The sequence below is a fragment of the Thalia democratica genome, chromosome 7, assembly GCF_965202585.1.
Source record: "Thalia democratica chromosome 7, ktThaDemo2.hap1.1, whole genome shotgun sequence".
NCBI classification, from domain to species: Eukaryota; Metazoa; Chordata; class Thaliacea; order Salpida; family Salpidae; genus Thalia; species Thalia democratica.
Genome location: NC_139171.1, coordinates 62,050,913 through 62,070,535, shown reverse-complemented (window position 1 = coordinate 62,070,535; position 19,623 = coordinate 62,050,913). Strand labels below are relative to the sequence as shown.

The 19,623-nt window shown below is 26.5% G+C and overlaps 2 protein-coding genes across 2 annotated transcripts in view; both read right to left on the bottom strand.

Moving 5' to 3' along the window:
* LOC145841685 (SMAD family member 3-like) overlaps positions 1-5,681 on the bottom strand; it is a 106,006-nt gene extending 100,325 nt beyond the window's left edge. Inside the window, exon 1 of the mRNA XM_082949037.1 lies at positions 5,654-5,681. Coding sequence (XP_082805163.1) covers positions 5,654-5,681 — 28 coding nt within the window. The remainder of the gene's footprint in view (positions 1-5,653) is intronic.
* Positions 5,682-7,128: 1,447 nt separating this feature from the next.
* The window catches only part of LOC145840962 (SMAD family member 3-like), a 31,623-nt gene continuing 19,128 nt past the window's right edge, over positions 7,129-19,623 (bottom strand). The window contains exons 6-11 of the mRNA XM_082948319.1: positions 18,872-18,988; positions 17,852-17,995; positions 11,023-11,113; positions 10,053-10,122; positions 9,289-9,404; positions 7,129-8,554 (exon numbers count right to left, since the gene is read on the bottom strand). Of these exons, the coding sequence (XP_082804445.1) occupies positions 8,431-8,554; positions 9,289-9,404; positions 10,053-10,122; positions 11,023-11,113; positions 17,852-17,995; positions 18,872-18,988 (662 nt within the window). The 3' untranslated portion in view covers positions 7,129-8,430. The remainder of the gene's footprint in view (positions 8,555-9,288; positions 9,405-10,052; positions 10,123-11,022; positions 11,114-17,851; positions 17,996-18,871; positions 18,989-19,623) is intronic.

The window sequence follows — 19,623 nt, the reverse complement described above, 5'->3', positions numbered from 1 at the left end:
ATGCTTTCAAATTTACTTATCATGGTAAATCGTCGTATCAAAATCTTACTTTTGTTTATTATTTACAATATAAGTAAGTACAAGAATGTAGATATCAGTTTTCCATTTATAGTTTTATGCACTGTATGTAAGTAATAAATATTATCTTTTAAAGAAACTACAAAAACAATTTTTTATTTATATATTATCAGAAGTATTTTTTTACAACTTGTTAAAAAAATCCTAAAAAGGGTTTTTAAAAGTGAAATGAAACACCAATATATATATTTTTCAAAACTTTATTCTACTATCTGTATTTATGTCTTCAATAAGTTTCTGCTCTTACTACTTTGAAAAACATTGGGTTTTAGTTTTTGAACGATAGAGTTTTAAAAAGATTTTTTTTAATCTACTGAAAATCATGTCACAATTATGACTTAATACCACTTAAATAGTTTTTGAACTAAATGATTGGTCTTATGTTTCAATTAGATTATAACTTAAACACCTTTGACTTTGATTTAAACCACTCTTGACTCCATATTTACTTAGTTTAATTTAATTTTGTTATATAGGCTAGTGTTTATTTTAGCGTCACTAAAATTTTTTACTATCCTATCAGTAATGCTTTTAGCAAAGTTGAACAAAACACTCATAAACCCAATATGAAGGTAAACAATTTTGTTTTACATGCATTCTTGTACTAACAAGCTTCCTCTGTGTAGTAACTTCAGTTTTTATTTTGTGACTATATCAAACTTTACTGAGCTTTTGACGTTTTTAAAAGACGGTATGATTGTTATATTTTTATTTAGTAAACTTTATCTATAATACCTTATGGTATTAAATTATTTTGTTGTCTTTTTTTACTACGGACTAAGTTATAACTACTAAGTTGGATACAAAACTATCACAATGAACCTAATAAAATAAGCTTAGTAAATACTAGGTAAATAGCTAACATTGTTTCATATAAAAATACTTATTGTTAAAACTTTATTCTTTATTTTAAGTAAGTTAGAATATGTTATAAAAATGATAAAAACTGATAATGAAATAATATTAGTTTTTATCTACCTTTACTAATTATTTTTTCAAATTAAGGCTAGTTAATTTCTTTTTTTACTACATTAAAAATACATCTGGATATAGTAAAAAATGTGATTGTTCAAAAGTTTAATATAACTTAAAAGTATATTTGTTTAACTATGCACTTTATAAGTATAAAAAACATCGAAAATAACTTTTTTATTATAGTTTTGGTTTTGAAGTTTCTTTTTGACAAATTTTGACTAAATTTAACTATGCTAAACTTTAATAATAGTTCTTATGTTTAATAAAAAAAAACAAGAGTTTCTATGAATAGTGACTAAACTAGATATTTGTTTTGTTTTAAGAAACTTAAACTACTTTACTTTCGTTTAAATAAAAACATGTATTTTTTTACAAATTTCTTTAGAAATCCTAAAGTCTTGTATTAGTATATTAAAATAATTAACTTCAGCAAAGAATGAAAAGTGTTTGAAGTTAACTATCTAATTCAAACACCGTATTGAAATCTTACTATCCGTTTTACATTACAGGGTTAAAAAATTACAGTTTCTCAATAACCATAACTGTTATATTCTATGTGTACCTATAGTTTGTGAAACTGAGTTTCTACATCATCTGACTACTAAATTCATACAAAAAAGTTCCCGATTGTAATTACATAAAACCTTATTGTTTATAATAAAGTCTGTTTTTTTATTGTAAACATCATTTTTTAACTTGACCCTTTTATGAATAAGGCTTTAAGTAATACATGATAAAACATAAGCTTTTGCGTTTTTTACTGATTAAGTAATATATAATTTACTTAACTTATTATTTAAACAAATATCATGCAATTTCAGCATTGTTAGATTGATTTACAAACTTTAAAATAAAAGTTGTACTTTATAATCTTAAATATGATTGACTAGAGAAGTCTCTTACTGGATAATAATAAAGTTCGTAAACACTAATGTGAGTGATAATAACAAGACGTTCAGGTATCAAACGTCAAACGTTTTGCCACTAGTAGTGCTACAAATACGAACAACACTTTCATTATTCTCTACTCTCAGTATTCAAAATTTTCCAGTCAGTTTGTATCTTAAACTTCTGTTCCATTTTAGTCTTGTGGTTTTTAAATTGATATTTGTGTCTATATTAAGAGTTTAATATTATTGTAATTTGTTGAACGGGTCAAACTAGGGGTGAATGTACAGAAGGCTTTACGTTCACCCGGCTTACAGGTAGGTACTACTTGCAGTTGTTTTCGCGATTTAACTTTTCTTTTGTGATGTTTCGTGAAAATTTTATAAATTGAACTTCTCATCTTAAGACTATGCTTTTATTTTACATTTTACACTGAAATAAAACGATGGTTTGAGTAATAAAACGCTGAAAAGCATATTTTATAAGTCAAATTTATTTACGTTGAATAAGCTGCAGTTTGTTTCAAACTTGTCGAAAATAAAATTATAAATTAAACCAAATTAATTTTTCAGTAAAGTAAGTATTTAACTTTTTAACTTAACTAAATTTCAGATAAATAGTCTTCAGTAATGTTAAGCCAATTTAATATTTATTTAGTTTTACTATGTAAGTTAAGTTAACAATTTTTAATTATCGTTTTTGTTTTTTTGACAACTAATTATTCCAACAAAAAATACCTTAATATTATCCCGGTGTGCATCTGTTTTTATCAACAAGCTACTATGGGTAGGTGTAATTAATATGTATATATCGACCTGGCTAATAAAAAATTATATATAATGGTGTATATCATCCACTATCTATCGTCGATCTATTAATATATAGAGGTGCCAACTAAATAATTTGGTGTATTTAGTCAAAAGGTTATTTGCAAAAAAACTGAAGTTAAATTGTTATATATTTTTACTAAATATCAATCGTTCTACTGTCTTTTCAATTAGTTCTCAATTGTCTTTAACACCAGTTTGAAAAAACTGTAAATTTATAGATAAATGTTAGAATACATGGGTCTTCTTAATACTTTTAATAATATAATAAGTTACTTAATACAAAACTTTAATTAAAAGTTTTAACTACTGCACCTTATTAGAAGTAGACATTAAAAAAGTAATTACATAACTCAAAAATACTTTTAGACAAATACAAAGTTTTACATGGTTATACACCAATTTAAAAAAACTAAGTGAAATACTAAATATAGTCGAAATAAAAAAAAAACTATATGTCTTTCTAATAATTTTTACCTGTTTTAAGATAATGCAATTTTTCTCAATTAACCGTTAATTATAACGAGTAAAATCGTCTTTTCTTTTCAGTTTGACAAGAACTTTTTGTATTTACTTTACAATTCCTAATAACTTTTAGAAACTAAAGCTCTTATATGAAACACTATAATATACAAAAACTAAATTATTATGATATACATACAATATTTATGTATAACATACAATTCACAACAATACTACAATTTTTAGTAAGTTTATAGTCGTAGCATCTTAATCATACTGAATAAGTTTGTAGAAAATTAATTTGTCGATGATAAGCTTTAAAATGTTTTAGTTGCTGATTTATTAATTTCAAATTCTACCTTTATTCAAACAATATCTTATTATTCTCTTCGTTCTTTATATTTTTTCAAACTTTTTAGTTTGGTGCCTCTGTCAGTAAAACTCAATGAACTTTTTTTTTTAATTTGTGTAGTTTCAAGTGTTTATTTTATTACTTTTTTCGATTAGGTGTTTAATTTTTTATAAAAAAAACTAACTACTTATAGCTAGACTAGTTGGTTTACCAACAAGAAATATTACAAGGACAGAGAAATTAGAAAATGTAAAAAATTTGTCAAGTTAAATTGCAATAGTTATTTAATCATTTTAATAATTAGTTAGCAGATAAGAACTAGTGTAGACTATAAATAAAACTAACAGCATATTTCGAGATACTTTTTTTAAATTTTTAACTTTGTTTGTTTTTCAAAGATTTTTATGTTCCGACTGATCGGTATTTCTGTTGAATTTTGCCTGTAGATCTTATGCTTTCTGATATTTTTGTTATCATTGTATAAAACATGATTAATTTACATTCAATGAAACAAAATACAAGTTTTTTTTTTAAATTTGCCAGAAGCTGAACATATAGTGCGCATCGGAAGATTTTAGTTCAATCAATAGGTTTAAATATAATCTAAGGCTTCTAATGTCTTTTCTTTTTTGAGACATTAGAAGCTTTCAAGGTTGGCTAGGTTTTCAATATTGACATAGGAATCTAAACGATGCTTTCAGCAACTTAAGTAATTGAATTTTTTCAAAATGATTTTTTAACAAATCATAAATAAAATGAAAAGTAATGAAAACTAGTATGAAATTAACTAATGTTAAAAAGATTGAGTGCTAAAATTAAACTTGGTAAATATATTTTGCTTCAGAAATGTTTCAATTACGTGGTAGGGAGTACTTGGGTGATGTTTGCTAGACTTTTTTTTCTTTTCGATATAGATGTGTTTTAGCATTATTAAGAAGAATTTGATATTAAAAAAAAAAAAATTTCCAAAAAAAAAATTCCGAACCCAAAAATTGATTTTGACCCCAAAAATCACTTGTTTTCATGATTTTTGACTTAAATAGTAATAAAATCACTTATACATGTCCTATACTTATAATTTTTATCTTAAATTAAAGTTTACAGTTATAGGCAAACATTTAAAGACATTTTAACTGTTTTTGTAACATTATGACGTCATAATCACACAAAATATGTAAATTTTGACTGTAAGGGTACATTTTATTAAAAAGAGCTAATTTATTCTGCTGTTGTGCTTTTACATTAGTGTAATGAACTAATGCTTGCATCATTCATTATTGAACTCAAGAGAATATTTAGAGCTTGTTGCAGTTATGAGAAATGAAGTTTAGAATCAATGATGCAACTTTTTATCAGTTTTATTTTATCAGTGCAGTAAAACTGGCTAGTGCAACAAATCATCAATATATTAATTTTGAGTTTTAGATAAAAAGTTAAAGTTAAATTATATGTTATCTGCTTTAATTTATTTATTTTAAAAGTTTAATAGTTATTAAATTTTTTATAGTTTTATTACACACTAGATAGAAATTTATTTATTTTTTTGTTTATTGTTCAAGTGGTTTGAAAAGTATTAGATATCTACAAGATCTTCAAGTGTTTTATAGTTTACTCAAAAAAATTTGATTACTTACTTCTTAGTTGCTTTTGTACTAAAGATTTATAAAGTTCACTATACTGTTAAAGATTAAAAAAACAGTTTTTGTTAATTTTTTACAGATGAATAATAGTAGTAATTTCAGTATAATTCTGGGAGATTGCTTACCAACAACTTATGATGTTGCTATTAACATTTTTAACATTTGTTCTAACCCAAAATCACAAAAGATGAAAAATTGTGTTAAGGCGTATGCAACAGCTCTCATTTTACAGTGGACCAAAGCATTTGGTTAAGAATATGTTCTAAAAATAAAACAAGTACAATCAAAGTTGTTAACTGTAGTAAATAATTACTTTAGTAAAGTGTATAAGGAGCAGACCCGAGATAAATCAGGTGTCAAAAAGAGTTTGAGGCAGCTCAACAAAGAATGGAGACAATCTAATATATTTACAGGTAGACATAAAAACGTACCTCTAGTTGTTGACAAGTTGTTTGACATAGGCAAAAACATGGATACTCTTACTGGAGATGAGGCATGTTTTTATACTGATCAACTAAGTTCCCGTCGTGGCCGTATAAGTGAAGATGTTGATTTGAAATATGTAACTGAAAAGCAAACTGAGTTAGAATTAGCACAAGCAGCTCTGAAGCGAGACATGTGTGAGGAGTCATACATTTCGGAAGTTGATGTTGAACCTTCATTTTCCAGTTCAAATGATGGTAGAAGTACTATCATTAGCACTAATCGTTCTGGATTAGTGCGTTTAACTAAAAACCACTCACATTTTGCTGTCCAGTGTTGTCTTTCTAATCGTCCTTCAGTTCGAACAGTTAGAAATTTTACTGATACTATAAAAAACACATTGTGTGAAATTTCAGTAAAATGTAATTTATCACTAGAAGCATCTAGGCTTGCGTTTAAAACCGCTTGTGGCTCATTTTATGGTCATAATTATTTTTTATCTAAAGATGAAGCCATCCAAAATCAATCTGAATTAGATTTAAGAACTTCTTTATCGACTTCATCATCTTCTCCTTTATCAATAAAACCTCCCAAACGTAGTAGATTGTCTTCTTTCACCTTGTCTGAAGCTGCTAAAAACCTTCCGCACACTACTGAAGAATGGAAGATCTATGAGTTTGTTCTTCCAAGCACACGCACCTTAACAGATCACAAGCAGTTTAAGGCTGTGCAACATGAAAATCAAGCAGCAATGGCTTTAAATACAATGGCTTGCCTACAATACATTATAATTTTTTAATGTTTGGTTGTTTATTTTGTTCTTATACTAATTGAATAATTATCTAAGAGTTTTTTAAACACTTATGACTAAATGAATTATGACATCAAACATCACGCTAATATACATACCAGTACCACATCATTTGAATCTTTAAAGGTAAGTAAGAAGTTTGTTTAAAATGTTAAAGTAACTGTTCTTTTTAGAATAAAAAATTTATATAGAGCTATGCTTATTAAATTTTTAAAAAGTACTATTTTATCGAAAACATTTACATATTTTGTGTGATTATGACATCATAATGTAACAAAAACAGTTGAAATGTCTTTAAATGTTTGCCTATAACTGTAAACTTTAATTTAAGATAAAAACTATAAGTATAGGACATGTATAAGTGACTTTAATACTATTAGTCAAAAATAATGAAAATAAGTGATTTTTGGGGTCAAAATCAATTTTTGGGTTCGGAATTTTTTTTTTGGCAATTTTTTTTTTTTTAATATTAAATTCTTCTTAATGATGCTAAAACACATCTAAATCAAAAAGAAAAATATAAATTTTACAACATGACCAAAAAAATGTGGTGTACTCCCTACCCCTAAATTACGTTGTTAAAAGTCAAGATTAAAAAAAATTGCAATTTATTTACATTAGAGACATACATATAATACAAACAATACCAAAAATACACGAATAAATTTGCAAAAATAAATTGAGCAAAAATAAATGAACTGTGTTTTCATAACGAAAAACTTTATAACATAACAATAATAATAAAAAAATTTAAGTTTCAATGCTGAAATATTTTAAAAACAATTGTCATATTTGGTTTTATGGAAGAACTTTTAATACATATTTAATAAAATTAAACTCTCGTTCACAAATTTTAAAAATATTTTTTAAGTTTTTAAGCATTGCTAAATACTAATAAACAAAATAGAGAAAAAAATAACATAGATAAGTGTGTAATAGGAAAAATGACTTTTTATCAAATAACTTTATAAAAATAATGATAAAATTTTCAAATTTTATGATGTAGATTAAGACATTTATAATTGAATTTTTAGCACTTGATTCAAAAATATGTACTAGCAACGAATTAATTCAAACTTGATTGTGCAAATAAATAATAACTGCAACTTAATTGGAAAAATGCAACAATTTACTTGATAGAACAATAAGTTAAATTTTTTTGGTGTTTAGTTTCACAATTGGCTATTTTTTAACAGGTGAACTTCTTTTTGGCAAATACAAGAAAGGTACTTAAAATTTTATAAATCGTAAACAGCATACTTTTTTTAGTATTACATTGGGTCTGTTTCAATAAGTTTTTATAGGTATTTAATATAAAAGTGTTTTTAGCCTTTTCAAATCCATTTATTTTTATTATTTAGTTTGTTTTAATTTTCTGCTTCAAATAGCTTCAGACACAAATAAAGAAAACAAAACACTTTAAATATTAGAACGCTATATTCATATTCGGACGAAAATAAACGTTTTTCACTTAAAAACAAATTTTTGTACAGGGCAATTTGAAATCTGCATGAAAAGCGCGCGAAATGCAAAAATTGGCGGGAAAAATTTAATCACGTGATTTTGACAAATGCAAATTGGGAAGCACGGAAATAAAAAAAAAAGTTAATATTTTTACAAAAAAACAACTTTTTGTAAGCTCATTTGAATACATCTCAACTTATTTTCCAAAACCTGTTTTTTACTAGGGATCAACTCGATTTAATTAAAAGAAAAACACAGATTAATTCTACTACAGAACGTAGTTGTCATATTAAAGTCTAGTGTTTGTAAATTCGATGACTTCAAGAACTTTGAGAAAAATATCATAAACTTCAGAGCCACTAGTTTTATACAGGATCCGCTTCAAAAATAAAAACTCAACCTGCTATTAAAATGCGACCAAACGGTAACTACGAGATGTTAGAGTAAAATACGCAACACGTCATCAAACTTAAACGTCACGCGACTTCTCACATGTACTATGACGTCACATTAACTCATGCTGCTGCAGGGTATGTGCGGGGCTCCCATCTGCTGGAGGACTTTGTCGAGCCACTGTAGCGGTCCGTTGAGATGTAGTTCCACCCAGCAAGGAGTAGATGTTACGTGTTGTCTCCTATAAAAAATATAATTAAAATATTACTAAAATATAACTGAAATTGATATAAATATTATTAAAACTAAGATAAATGCTATTAAAAAAACTAATAAAAGTACAATTAAGACGGATTAATGACATTCAAAACCACGTGAAAATATTATTTTATTTGTTTAGAACAGGGTTTCCTAAAGAAACTCCTTGGGGACCATGAGCAGCAAAGGGTCCACAGGGGGCCATGAGGTCATAATTTAAAACTAGATATACTGGAGTTAGATGATAAGAAAAAAAAAGTCTCAAATGTTTTTAATGGTAGTTTTGAAACTTACACTATATATTTTGGAGCTGCTGATGAAAAGCAAAAAATGTCTTAGGTGGTTTTTGAGTAATCTTATTGGAGGGGGCAATAGCTTTTTTTTTTTTTAAAAAGGGGGCCATTTGAAAAAAAGTTTTGGAAACCCTGGTTTAGAAGTTATAAACATTAAATTAAGAACAAAATGAAAACATTATTACATGTTGTTAGAAATATTACTAAAATATTATTAAAAAAGGTGGTTAAATGAAATTTTATTTGCATGAATCATTTAAGATATAGAACTTTTTTAAAGTAATAATGTACTGCTTAATAAAAGCACTCATTTCTTTAAACCTAGGTTATTCTCACATGTATTACTTATCTGTAATAAATTTAGTTGTAAGATATTTATATAAACAGGTTCTTAGTAAAGTTTTTCAATTCATATTTATCAAACCTGTATTCAGCGCCCCACCCTTTAACGAAGCTCATTCTAATCGTGCACATTCTAGTAAGTTGGTAGACTGCGTCGAATCCTTGGTTTACTGATTGTGATAAAAGTGCAGCGAATTCCTGTGCATTTTGAGTTTTTATTATTACATTTAAACTGTTAATATAATAATAAATTATATTTTTTCATTCTTTTATTACACTGCCATATGTTTCTGTGTGTTACCGGATTAACACACTTCAACTAAGCTATGAAAATAAAGAAAGCACTTCATCTTAACAACGTCTAAATATATATTTTGAATAATGATACTGTCAATATATTGATTATTATTATTTTATTGAAACTGTACCAAATGGTTTACTGATTATGATAACAAGGCTGCAAATTCCTGTTTATATACATATACACATAAAATCTATTGAGATTGTTACTGGGTATATAAAAAAAAATTAAAACTCTTGCAGCCGACAATAAAATATTAAATTCAAGTATCGCATTTTAATAAGGTTGCCACTCATAAATGTAAAAAAAAGTGACCAATAACTAGCCTTGGTTTATGATAATATAATTTTAAAAACTTTTTACTGGCCTGAGTGTTTAACTACTCTTTTTTTTTAACATATTACATTGTCAATAGTTTAACAATTTATAATTTAAAATATCTTTAATTGATTGTTAAATAATTTTAAATAAAATTTCTTTGAAAACAACTTTATAATTATAAAATATTTTCTGCATTTAAAAAATTTAAGAACTTTTTTTGTTACCTGATTATTAAAAATTTTCAAATGGCATCCCGGTGGAATCTTAACAACTGTTGCTGGGTGCCATCCGTATCTGTATAAAAATAAATAATCATAAAAATAATAATCAAATCTATTTAAAATAAATAATCATAAAAATAATAATGAGTGTCTGTTTTGAAACTAACTAAAAATAATAATAACATTTAATAAATATTAAAGTAAAAGTTAATAATCAATATCTGTATATAAACTAATTATAAATAATAAGTATGCGTTGAACAAAAACAAATAATTATCAGTGTCTGTTGAAAAATAATAAAAAATCATAATCCGTATGTCTGGTGAACAATATTGTTATTATAGTATAACAATGTTGATTTATAATAGTAAACTACTTTAAAAAAATCTTGCTGATGCTTTTAATAAACTGTTCTACTAAAAATTAATTGTAGGTGAAATAATGATAGATTGTGATAAGGAAAGCTTATAATATCATGTTGATAAAATGCTACAAATTATACATACATTAAATCACGAATATAAAAACGAAAATTTAAAAACAAGCTAAATTAACAATTCTAATACAACTAGGATTGCTTGTACAAATATCATATAAAACTTAATATATACAAATAAAAATTTATTACCTTCTATTACAATTAGTTGTACAATATATCTGATGAACATTATAATAAATAAAAACATATATTACAATTAGGACTTTGTACAATTATAGAGGAATCTGATAAACATTATAAAAAATAAAAACATAATTACCTTCTATTACAATTAAGTGATTGTACAAATATAGTAGAATCTGATAAACATTATAATAAATAAAAAACATAAATACCTTCTATTAAAATTAGGACTTCGTACAAATATATCTGATAAACATTATAATAAATAAAAACATAATTACCTTCTATTACAATTAGGACTTTGTACAAATATATCTGATAAACATTGTAATAAATAAAAACATAATTACCTTCTGTTACAATTAGGACTTTGTACAAATATAGCAGAATCTGATAAACATTCAGCAAAAACCTCTCCTGCTATGTAGTACAAGCGAACACCTGTAAAGATTTGTAATATTATTTGTACATTTTTCAGTTTCAGTATAACATTTAAATGATTACTTTATTTCTACTAAAGTACATTAACCACAATTATTTGTTTGATCTTTAATTTTAAGTTAGAAGCAGGCTGTGTAATTTTTATTTAGAAAATACTTAATATTTAAAATAAATAAAAAGCTCTTTTTGAATGAGTAAATTCAATTTTGTAAAATGTAATATATTCTTATGAACACTGATGTAAAACTTTAATTTGTGCCACTTTGGGCTAACTTTTTCTAGGCTACAAAGATCTGCTATTTGAAAAGTTACTGCTGATCAGAGTTTCCCAAAGTGGGCCATATGGCACCCTTGGGGGCCATAAGCTGCAAAGGGGTCTGTGAGCCACGGGGTATAGGGGGCCACAACGTTACAATTCAAAACTTACACTAGATATTCAGGGAGTTTATGATGAGCAGCAAAAATAAAAAAAGCGTATTCAAGTAAAGTTTTTTGAAAAAAAAATATTGGAGGGATCCATTGCTTTTTTAATTTCTTGAAAAGGAGGCTTTATGAAAAACGTTTGTAAACCCGGCGTTAAACAAATTAGTACTGAAATACTGCAGCTTAATTAAGACTTAATAACGTGCAGGCAAAAAACTTATTAGTTTGAATAAAGAATTGTTTGCATTAACAGTCAAGTGGTATCAGTTTATATTCTGAAAAAGTAACCATACAAGTTAATTTAAGGTAAGTTAAAATGATCATAAATTAATAATAAAGAAGCAAGAATCGAAATAAAACCGTTCAGTTTTTATTAGAAGTCAATCAGTAATATCCAACAAATATTTTAACACAGAGAGTCATTAATTAAATTTTACTAATATTTATAAGTTTAACTAGCAAAGATAAGTTGTACAATTAAACTGCTAGATAAAATCATTGCTACACATATAAATTTATATACAAGAAATGTTTTCTTCAGCAAATTACTAAATTAAATGATTTTTTTTCGATTAATTCAACACGATTAAAATGCAACTAATAGTTAATAAATAGTGTGATCAAAATCCAATAACTAGAATAAATTAATCGAAAGTAAAAACTAAAACCAAAGAAATGTCTGTTTTAATATTTTTATAAGCATACAAAAAAGACGTATATCTCAATAATTTTGAATAATTTAGCTGAATTTTTGAATTTAAATGTTAGTTTTACAATTATGAAAAACTATTTTTGTTTTAAATGAAAAAAAATGTTTTATTCAATTTCGGTCTACGATCATTTTTTGCATCAAATCTAATAGCTTTCTCATTTTAGGCTGCCAAACCTTGCAATAAATCATAACTAAAAAAACATACAATTGCATAATTTTAGAAACTAAATTTAACCCGCCTCTAAAGTTTATAAGTGCATAAAGAAGCTACAATAAACACTTTTAAGAAATATTGATTAAGTTTAAATTAACTGCATTCGGCAAGACTACATTGCCAGCAGTTTTCAAATTGAAACGTCACTATGAACTTGACACTCTTGTAAGCATGTTTATTACTTATTTCAATGGCTGTATAAGTACATACCACTTAAAGTCAAAGTTTGCTGTGTAATAATAATGACGTAATAAAATAATAGAGTCACAACGCTTGACTGGTTTTGAAGAGAAGGGAATTGATTGATGTGTAATAAACGCATATGCAAAACTTTTTTACTATTTGTAAAGATAATTTAAATAAGTAGGTTATACTGCTCCTCATTAGGGGCGATTTCAGTTAAGGGCGAAAACTTAAATGGGAAACTTACTAGCAATTACTTCAAAATTCTCGCGAGTGAGATAAAATGGAAATGAGTTTGTGACTTCCTGTATTTAACTGACAATAACTGCAGCTTATTGTTTGAGTTTATAAAAACATTTCGGCAAAACAGATGAAGTTAGTTTTTTGTAGCAAATATTTTAAGATATACTCTTTGTTCTAATGGCAGTACAAATAAGTGCTTAATCAGAGTTGCCACAGATTGAGATGAAAAAATACTGATTTAATTTAATACTGATTGTTTTTAAATGCTGATTAAAAAAATTAAAAAAAAATACTGGTTTTTTTCTTATAAATGTGGTCCAAGGCCAAAATTTATCATGTATGACAATTTGGTTTAGGCCATGTGTCTGTACATTCGCACTGTCATGATATATCTTTTTGTTAAGCTCTGTCACTTGGTCACACGAATTGGCCGAGTAATTGTACTTGACAGCGTGTAAAGCCCACAACGTTTCAGCGGCTGCGGTTTGTGACTTACTCGCAAAACTTATTCATGAGCTTATACTACTACTCTCAAAACTTACAACAATGGAACTTGATCAAGCATTATAGAAATTATATTGAATTTGTTAACTACTGGCCTTTTGTTTCTATGTCCAGCAAGAGTCGTACGAACGGTGAGCGCCTTTTTCCATTTTGGATAGTGAGAAAGTACATGAACACAACTTGCATATAAAATACTTTCTCTCATCATCTTTAATGATCCATTGAGAAAATCCTTTCAGAAGGCCAAGAAAGAAAGTTAGTTTTAATATTGACATAATTAAAATATTATATATGTTTAACAAATTTACCCAATTATTAAAAACTGATTTGAAAATAAAAACAACAATGAATAATTTGAGTTTGAAAACCCTGTACATGAAGTATTTGTTTTATGTAAAAGTAATTCTAATGAAACACCTTAGAACGAAAATAAACTCACTCTCTAGTAAACACACACGTGTGATAATAAAAGATTTGATTTATATCAAAAAGTCAATTGACCCTGAAAACAAAAATTTCAAAAGCAAATTTTTTTAGAAAATAACATTAAAAAAATGCAGTTTTTAATAATCATAAACTTTCTTATCAAGAGCAAGTTTTTATTGAATTTCCTCAATTTGTTTCAAAAACCCCCATTTTTTCTGAATTTTATCATTTTCATTCGTTTTTCTAAACTTTGTGGCAACTTTGCCTACAAACATTTACTTTTTTTATAATATACTTTTTGAGATATAGCCCTTTATTAAAAAAAAAACTAATTGTTTGAATTTGAGTACCTAATTTGACCACCTGGGTACGAAAGTTATGCCACGAATACCTTTACTCGCACAAGACGGTTTGTGCGAGTGAATACAGATATAGACTAAATGTGAATATTATTGAAAATTGATAAAATGATAGAGTAATTATTAAACTGCATTTGGTAAACTTACATTGCCAGCAGTTTCCAAATTGTGAGGATGCGAAACAAACTGTTCGTAATTGAAGGATAACTTTAAATTGCAATGGGTGAATTATATTACTTTTATTTGACCCAACGTTTTCCATGTATTATTGGTGACGTCACGATATAATAGAGTTGTTACACTTTATTTGTTTTATAGAGAAGCAAGTACTTCCAAACGTTTTAATAATAACAGGGTTGCGAAAGGTTTTTGTAAATTTCTTTTAGGGTTTTAAAACAAGATTTTTTTGTTCATTTTTGTATAAAATTAAACTTAAGGTAGAGAAAAAGTTTTAAATAGTATAACCACGTTGAAAATATACAGTAAATCTATTTTAAATGTGTTTACCAATGATAAAAAATTAAATTACACAAAAAACTCTTAAGACAGACTCTTTACTTATCAAAATTCTGTTACATTACTTGTAAAAGATTTTTAAAATTCCAGGTTTTTCAGTGATTTGTTCGAAACTCTGAGTTTTCCCTTTTTTTTTCAAAATGTCGCAAGTTTTAGGTTTTTTTTTTTTTTCATTAAATTGTGGAGTTCAAGGTTTTTTGGCAACCCTGGTAGAGAAACTTCAATTTACAACGAGATAGCTTTGTGAAGGAGTCAGCAGGTATTTGGTGGTCGCAGTCGGTGTTTCTGTAAAACATAAATACTCGCGGGTGGCAGTTTTGGTTCACACTCTTCATTTCAACAAAGGGTTGATCATGCCAGTTCAATCATCAACCACAAGCTTTCGGTAGACTGAGACCGGTTTCGTCCTTATTAGGACTCATCAGTCAGTCATAACCGAAAAACTTGCAGTCTTCAATTCTCCAAACGGTTTATCATGCTTTCACGTTATCACAGTTTTTGTTGATCGTACAGAAAATCTAGTGTGAGTTTCAGAAACTTTCTTCCCGGGCCACAGTTTGCTGAACCATGCTTTAATGCGCACATAGAGACTCTCATTTGTGTACATTGAGTTCTAATGTACAAACTCTAATGATATTGATGAAGTTTAAATTAACTGCATTCGGCAAAATTACATTGTCAGCAGTTTTGAAATTGTAGTTTCATGGACAAAATCTACATAATTGGTGGATTATTTTAAACATTTCTCGGTTTATATAAGTACTTACCAAATTAACTATACGTTTGCTGTATTATAATTCATGACGTCATTAAATGATAGAATAGCAACGCTCGATTAAAACTAAATAGATGTAAACGAATTTATGCATAAAAACTACATACACGAGCCTTTATAAATATCAGGGTTTGCCAAAGTAGGCGATATTATCCCCTTTAGAATAGAATTTAGTTACCAGATGGAAAAAAATCAAATGGTAACATAATTATTTAAATTCTGCCAATGGACGGTTACGAAATTGAGTCTGGAAATTGCCGATTAATTGATTAAATTTAAGGTTTCAACTGGATGATGAACTACCTGTACAATTAATATTTTAAAGATTTGGTCCAGTCAGGCAGAAATATATGTTTTGCGACGTGCATTTAAAAATCAAAATAAAAACTTGTGGAAACAGACAAAATCGAGGTTTTTATTAAGAATTATTCTAAAATGTAGTTTTCATCATATTGAAGGTACCAATTAATGCTTATTTAATGACTATTTCGTTGCAATTTTACAATTAAAGACTATACTTTTTATACTTACAGGGTTGCCACTCGTTTTTTCAAAAATTTTCAGATTTTCCAAATTTCTCCCAGGTTTTTAAAAGTACACATTTTTGGGTCTATTTTTAGTTTCAAGTTAAGTTAAGAAACTGTGTTAAATAGTATAAAAAAAGTTGAAAAAATATTGCAAAGCTACTTGAAATATGTTTTTTAATAATAAAAATTTTTGATGATGACAATTTTTTTTAATGTATATGATAGACTTTTTGAGTCAAATCGAAATTTTACTACTGAACATGTGAAAATTGTTAAAATTCCATGTTTTTCCAGGATTCCAGGTCAAGTGGCAACCCTGAATACTCAATAAAACAACTAGAGTTTTAAAATTGAGCTTTTATCTAGAACAAATATGTATAATCAGTGTTAACTTTATTACAGTAAAATATTTTCTTTTTATTGGATTCTTCTGTTGCAGTATTTCTTATTAAAATAGAAATGTTTTTGAATAATGTGAACTTGAAAATGAAGTATTCAAACTGAAAATCCAAATAAATTAAAACATAGTGTTGAAATAAACTTTTAGTTGCTACAAAACTATTCTAATTGTAACATTTGTAAAGTTAAAAAAGTTTTTTTCATAATTTTTCAAAACTATAAGGCCGCTAAGAAATTTATTAACAAGTCCAGCATAAAAAATTATTTTTTTGGTAAATTTGAGCTCTTAAATGACAATTAAAATTCGGACAATTTAAATCCTGACAATTCAAATTCTTAAAAAAAAAAATTTAGAGTCCAGTTTTCAAAAAATTTTAAACATTTAAAGAAAATATACGTAAGTAGGTCTTATTAATATATGCAAGCATTTTTTTTCTTTTGTAAAAAGTATTTTTTGAGTTATTGATATTCTAGCCACATCTCAAAAATTAAAAATTTGCTAAAAATAAAAAATAGCTTGTAGATATTAATAAGACCTACATGCGTATTTTTACAACAAAAATTAGTTTTTTAAATGTAAACCTTGAATTTTTATTATTAAGAATTGGAATTGTCTTAATTTGAATAGTTGTGCGCCAACTTTGACTAGCCGAATACGAAAGTTATGCCACCCATGCCTTAACTCTTATTAGATGATTTGTGCAAGTGACATAGGTAGTAAATATAAACATTATTTAAAAATTGATGAAGTATTTTCAAATGCATTCAGCAAAATTACAATGCAAGCAGTTTTCAAATTGTAGCTGTCGAAAACAAGCTGTTTGTAATAAGTTAATATTTCAGATTTAATGGGTGAATAAGAGTACATTAATTTGGTTCAACGTTTGCCATGTATTACATATGACGTCACAATATAATAGAGTTGCAACGTTTGATTGGTATTATAGAGAAGCAAGTTAATTAACATATTTTCATAACTCTTTTTAAACATTTTGAAATATTAGTTGAAGTTTACCTCTAGACCCAAGCTTTAGAAACTAGTACCTAAAACCCTTAATAAACTTACTCAAGTTGTAACAAGTTACCATGCAAAAATATATTGTTAGAATTGTATACCTTAAAATACGATTTATTGCTAAATATTAACTTTTGCAATCTTTTAATACGTTGGCAAATCAATTGAAATATTTAAAGATAACTCAAAAGGGGTGCACGACAATTCAAACTCCTACCATATAAAGTTATAAATAATAGTGAATTATCTAAATTTTTTATTTCTATTTATTATTTCTATCACGTCTTATCAACTACATCTACAAAAAAAAATTTTTCAATTTAAATTTTTAACATAAGCAGTCAATTTTTTTTTAAATCAATAAAACCGGCTGAAAAATTACTAAAGTTAATTAAAATAACACCAATTAAAACTATAAAAATAACAATAAAACAACACCAACCTTTACCAACATGTTTTCTGGTAACTTCTACGTGCTGAGTTCTGTTTACATTCGACAACAATCCCAAACAGAATCTCTCAGCGTTCGATGGATCTGTGAATCCGTCGACAGTAAGTGATGGTTGATTTGCATGGAACATCTCACCTGATTATTAAGTTTAAATAAATATGTAATATTTTACAAGTAGAAACATATTTATTATATATTTATGTGAATCTGTCCACAGTTTAAAAAGGTTGGTTTGCGTGAAACTTTTAACCTAGGAGATACTAAAATAAACAAAAATTAACTTAAAAATTTAATGCAAAGATTTTGAGGAAAATTTCACTGGTTAGGTTATATAAAACTAAATTAATTAATCATGATTTCAGTAAACACATTATAAGTAATTTTGTGTTTTTACATGATCAATAAATAATGTCTTTTATTTAATTTTTCAGTTAGTTTAGTATAAAAATGCACCTCAAATTATACCAACCAACTGGTTTGTAGCAAGAACTTTTTTTTTGAACATTAATCTTTATATTTATTTTACATCTTACTTAAAAACTCTTAAGGCCGTAGTAACTATTGGTACAAGAGCATTGTAACTTGTAGTATAAGTGGTCAATTTATTTTAATTAATGGTTAACAAATTATCTGGTTGAGTTCGTAACAACTAATGAGTAATATTATTTTGACTAGCCAATTCTCTGGATCAACTTATAGTACAAAATTAACACCAAAATGCAAGTTCAAGGTAAGAATGATTAACTTTTACTGTTTATCTATTAATATTTAATAATTGGTTTCTTACCAATTCGCTGGTACAACTCGTAATATGAAATTGTACACCAAAACGGTGGTTCATGATAGAAATGATTAATACTTACTGTTTATCTGTTAATACTTAACAAATGGTGTCTTACCAATTCGCTGGTTCAACTCGTAATATGAAATTGTACACCAAAACGGTGGCTCATGATAGAAATGATTAATACTTACTGTTTATCTGTTAATATTTAACAAATGGTGTCTTACCAATTCGCTGGTTCAACTCGTAATATGAAATTGTGCACCAAAATGGAGGTTCATGGTAAGCTACAGAGTGAACTTCTTCGGAATTTTGTGAATTTGCCCCTAACTGATTTGTTCCATCTGTTGAAAAACATTTAAGTGATTGAAAAGATTATTATTTTCATGTATACTCTTTTATTTAAGTTTTGTGAATTTGCTCCTTACCGTTTTTTTCCGTCTGTTGAAATAATAAAAACAATCAAATGTACTTTTGTGTTTGAGGTGTTTAATTTATGAACACTGTTTAACTTATTTGGTTTTGCATCTAATTGTTTAGCTTTGTATAGCAAACATTGAAAAATTTGGAATAAATTAGACTATACTCGAAGCCATGAGTTTTATTTTTTAATTAAAAAACAAGCTAAGTTTTACAAAACACATAATATTAGTTTTTGTCAAACATTTTCAAACTACTAAAGTTTGAACTTTTTTTTAAATCTTTACAACAAGCCCACAAGCTTAAAATTTTGAAACATTTCATTAAAAAAACAACATAACAAGTAACTTGTCATAATTTTGATAAACAAACATAAACTTCATATAAAAAGTTCACAATATAATAAGTAATTTTTCATAAAACTCCGCTTTAAAATGAACTTCTAAATAGCAAGATGAGATGCATAGTACAATAAATTTATTACTAATACGTAATTAATTAAAAAAAGTCAAACACAACACAAGTTGATAAATAAAAACTATTTTTTTATTTGTTCCAT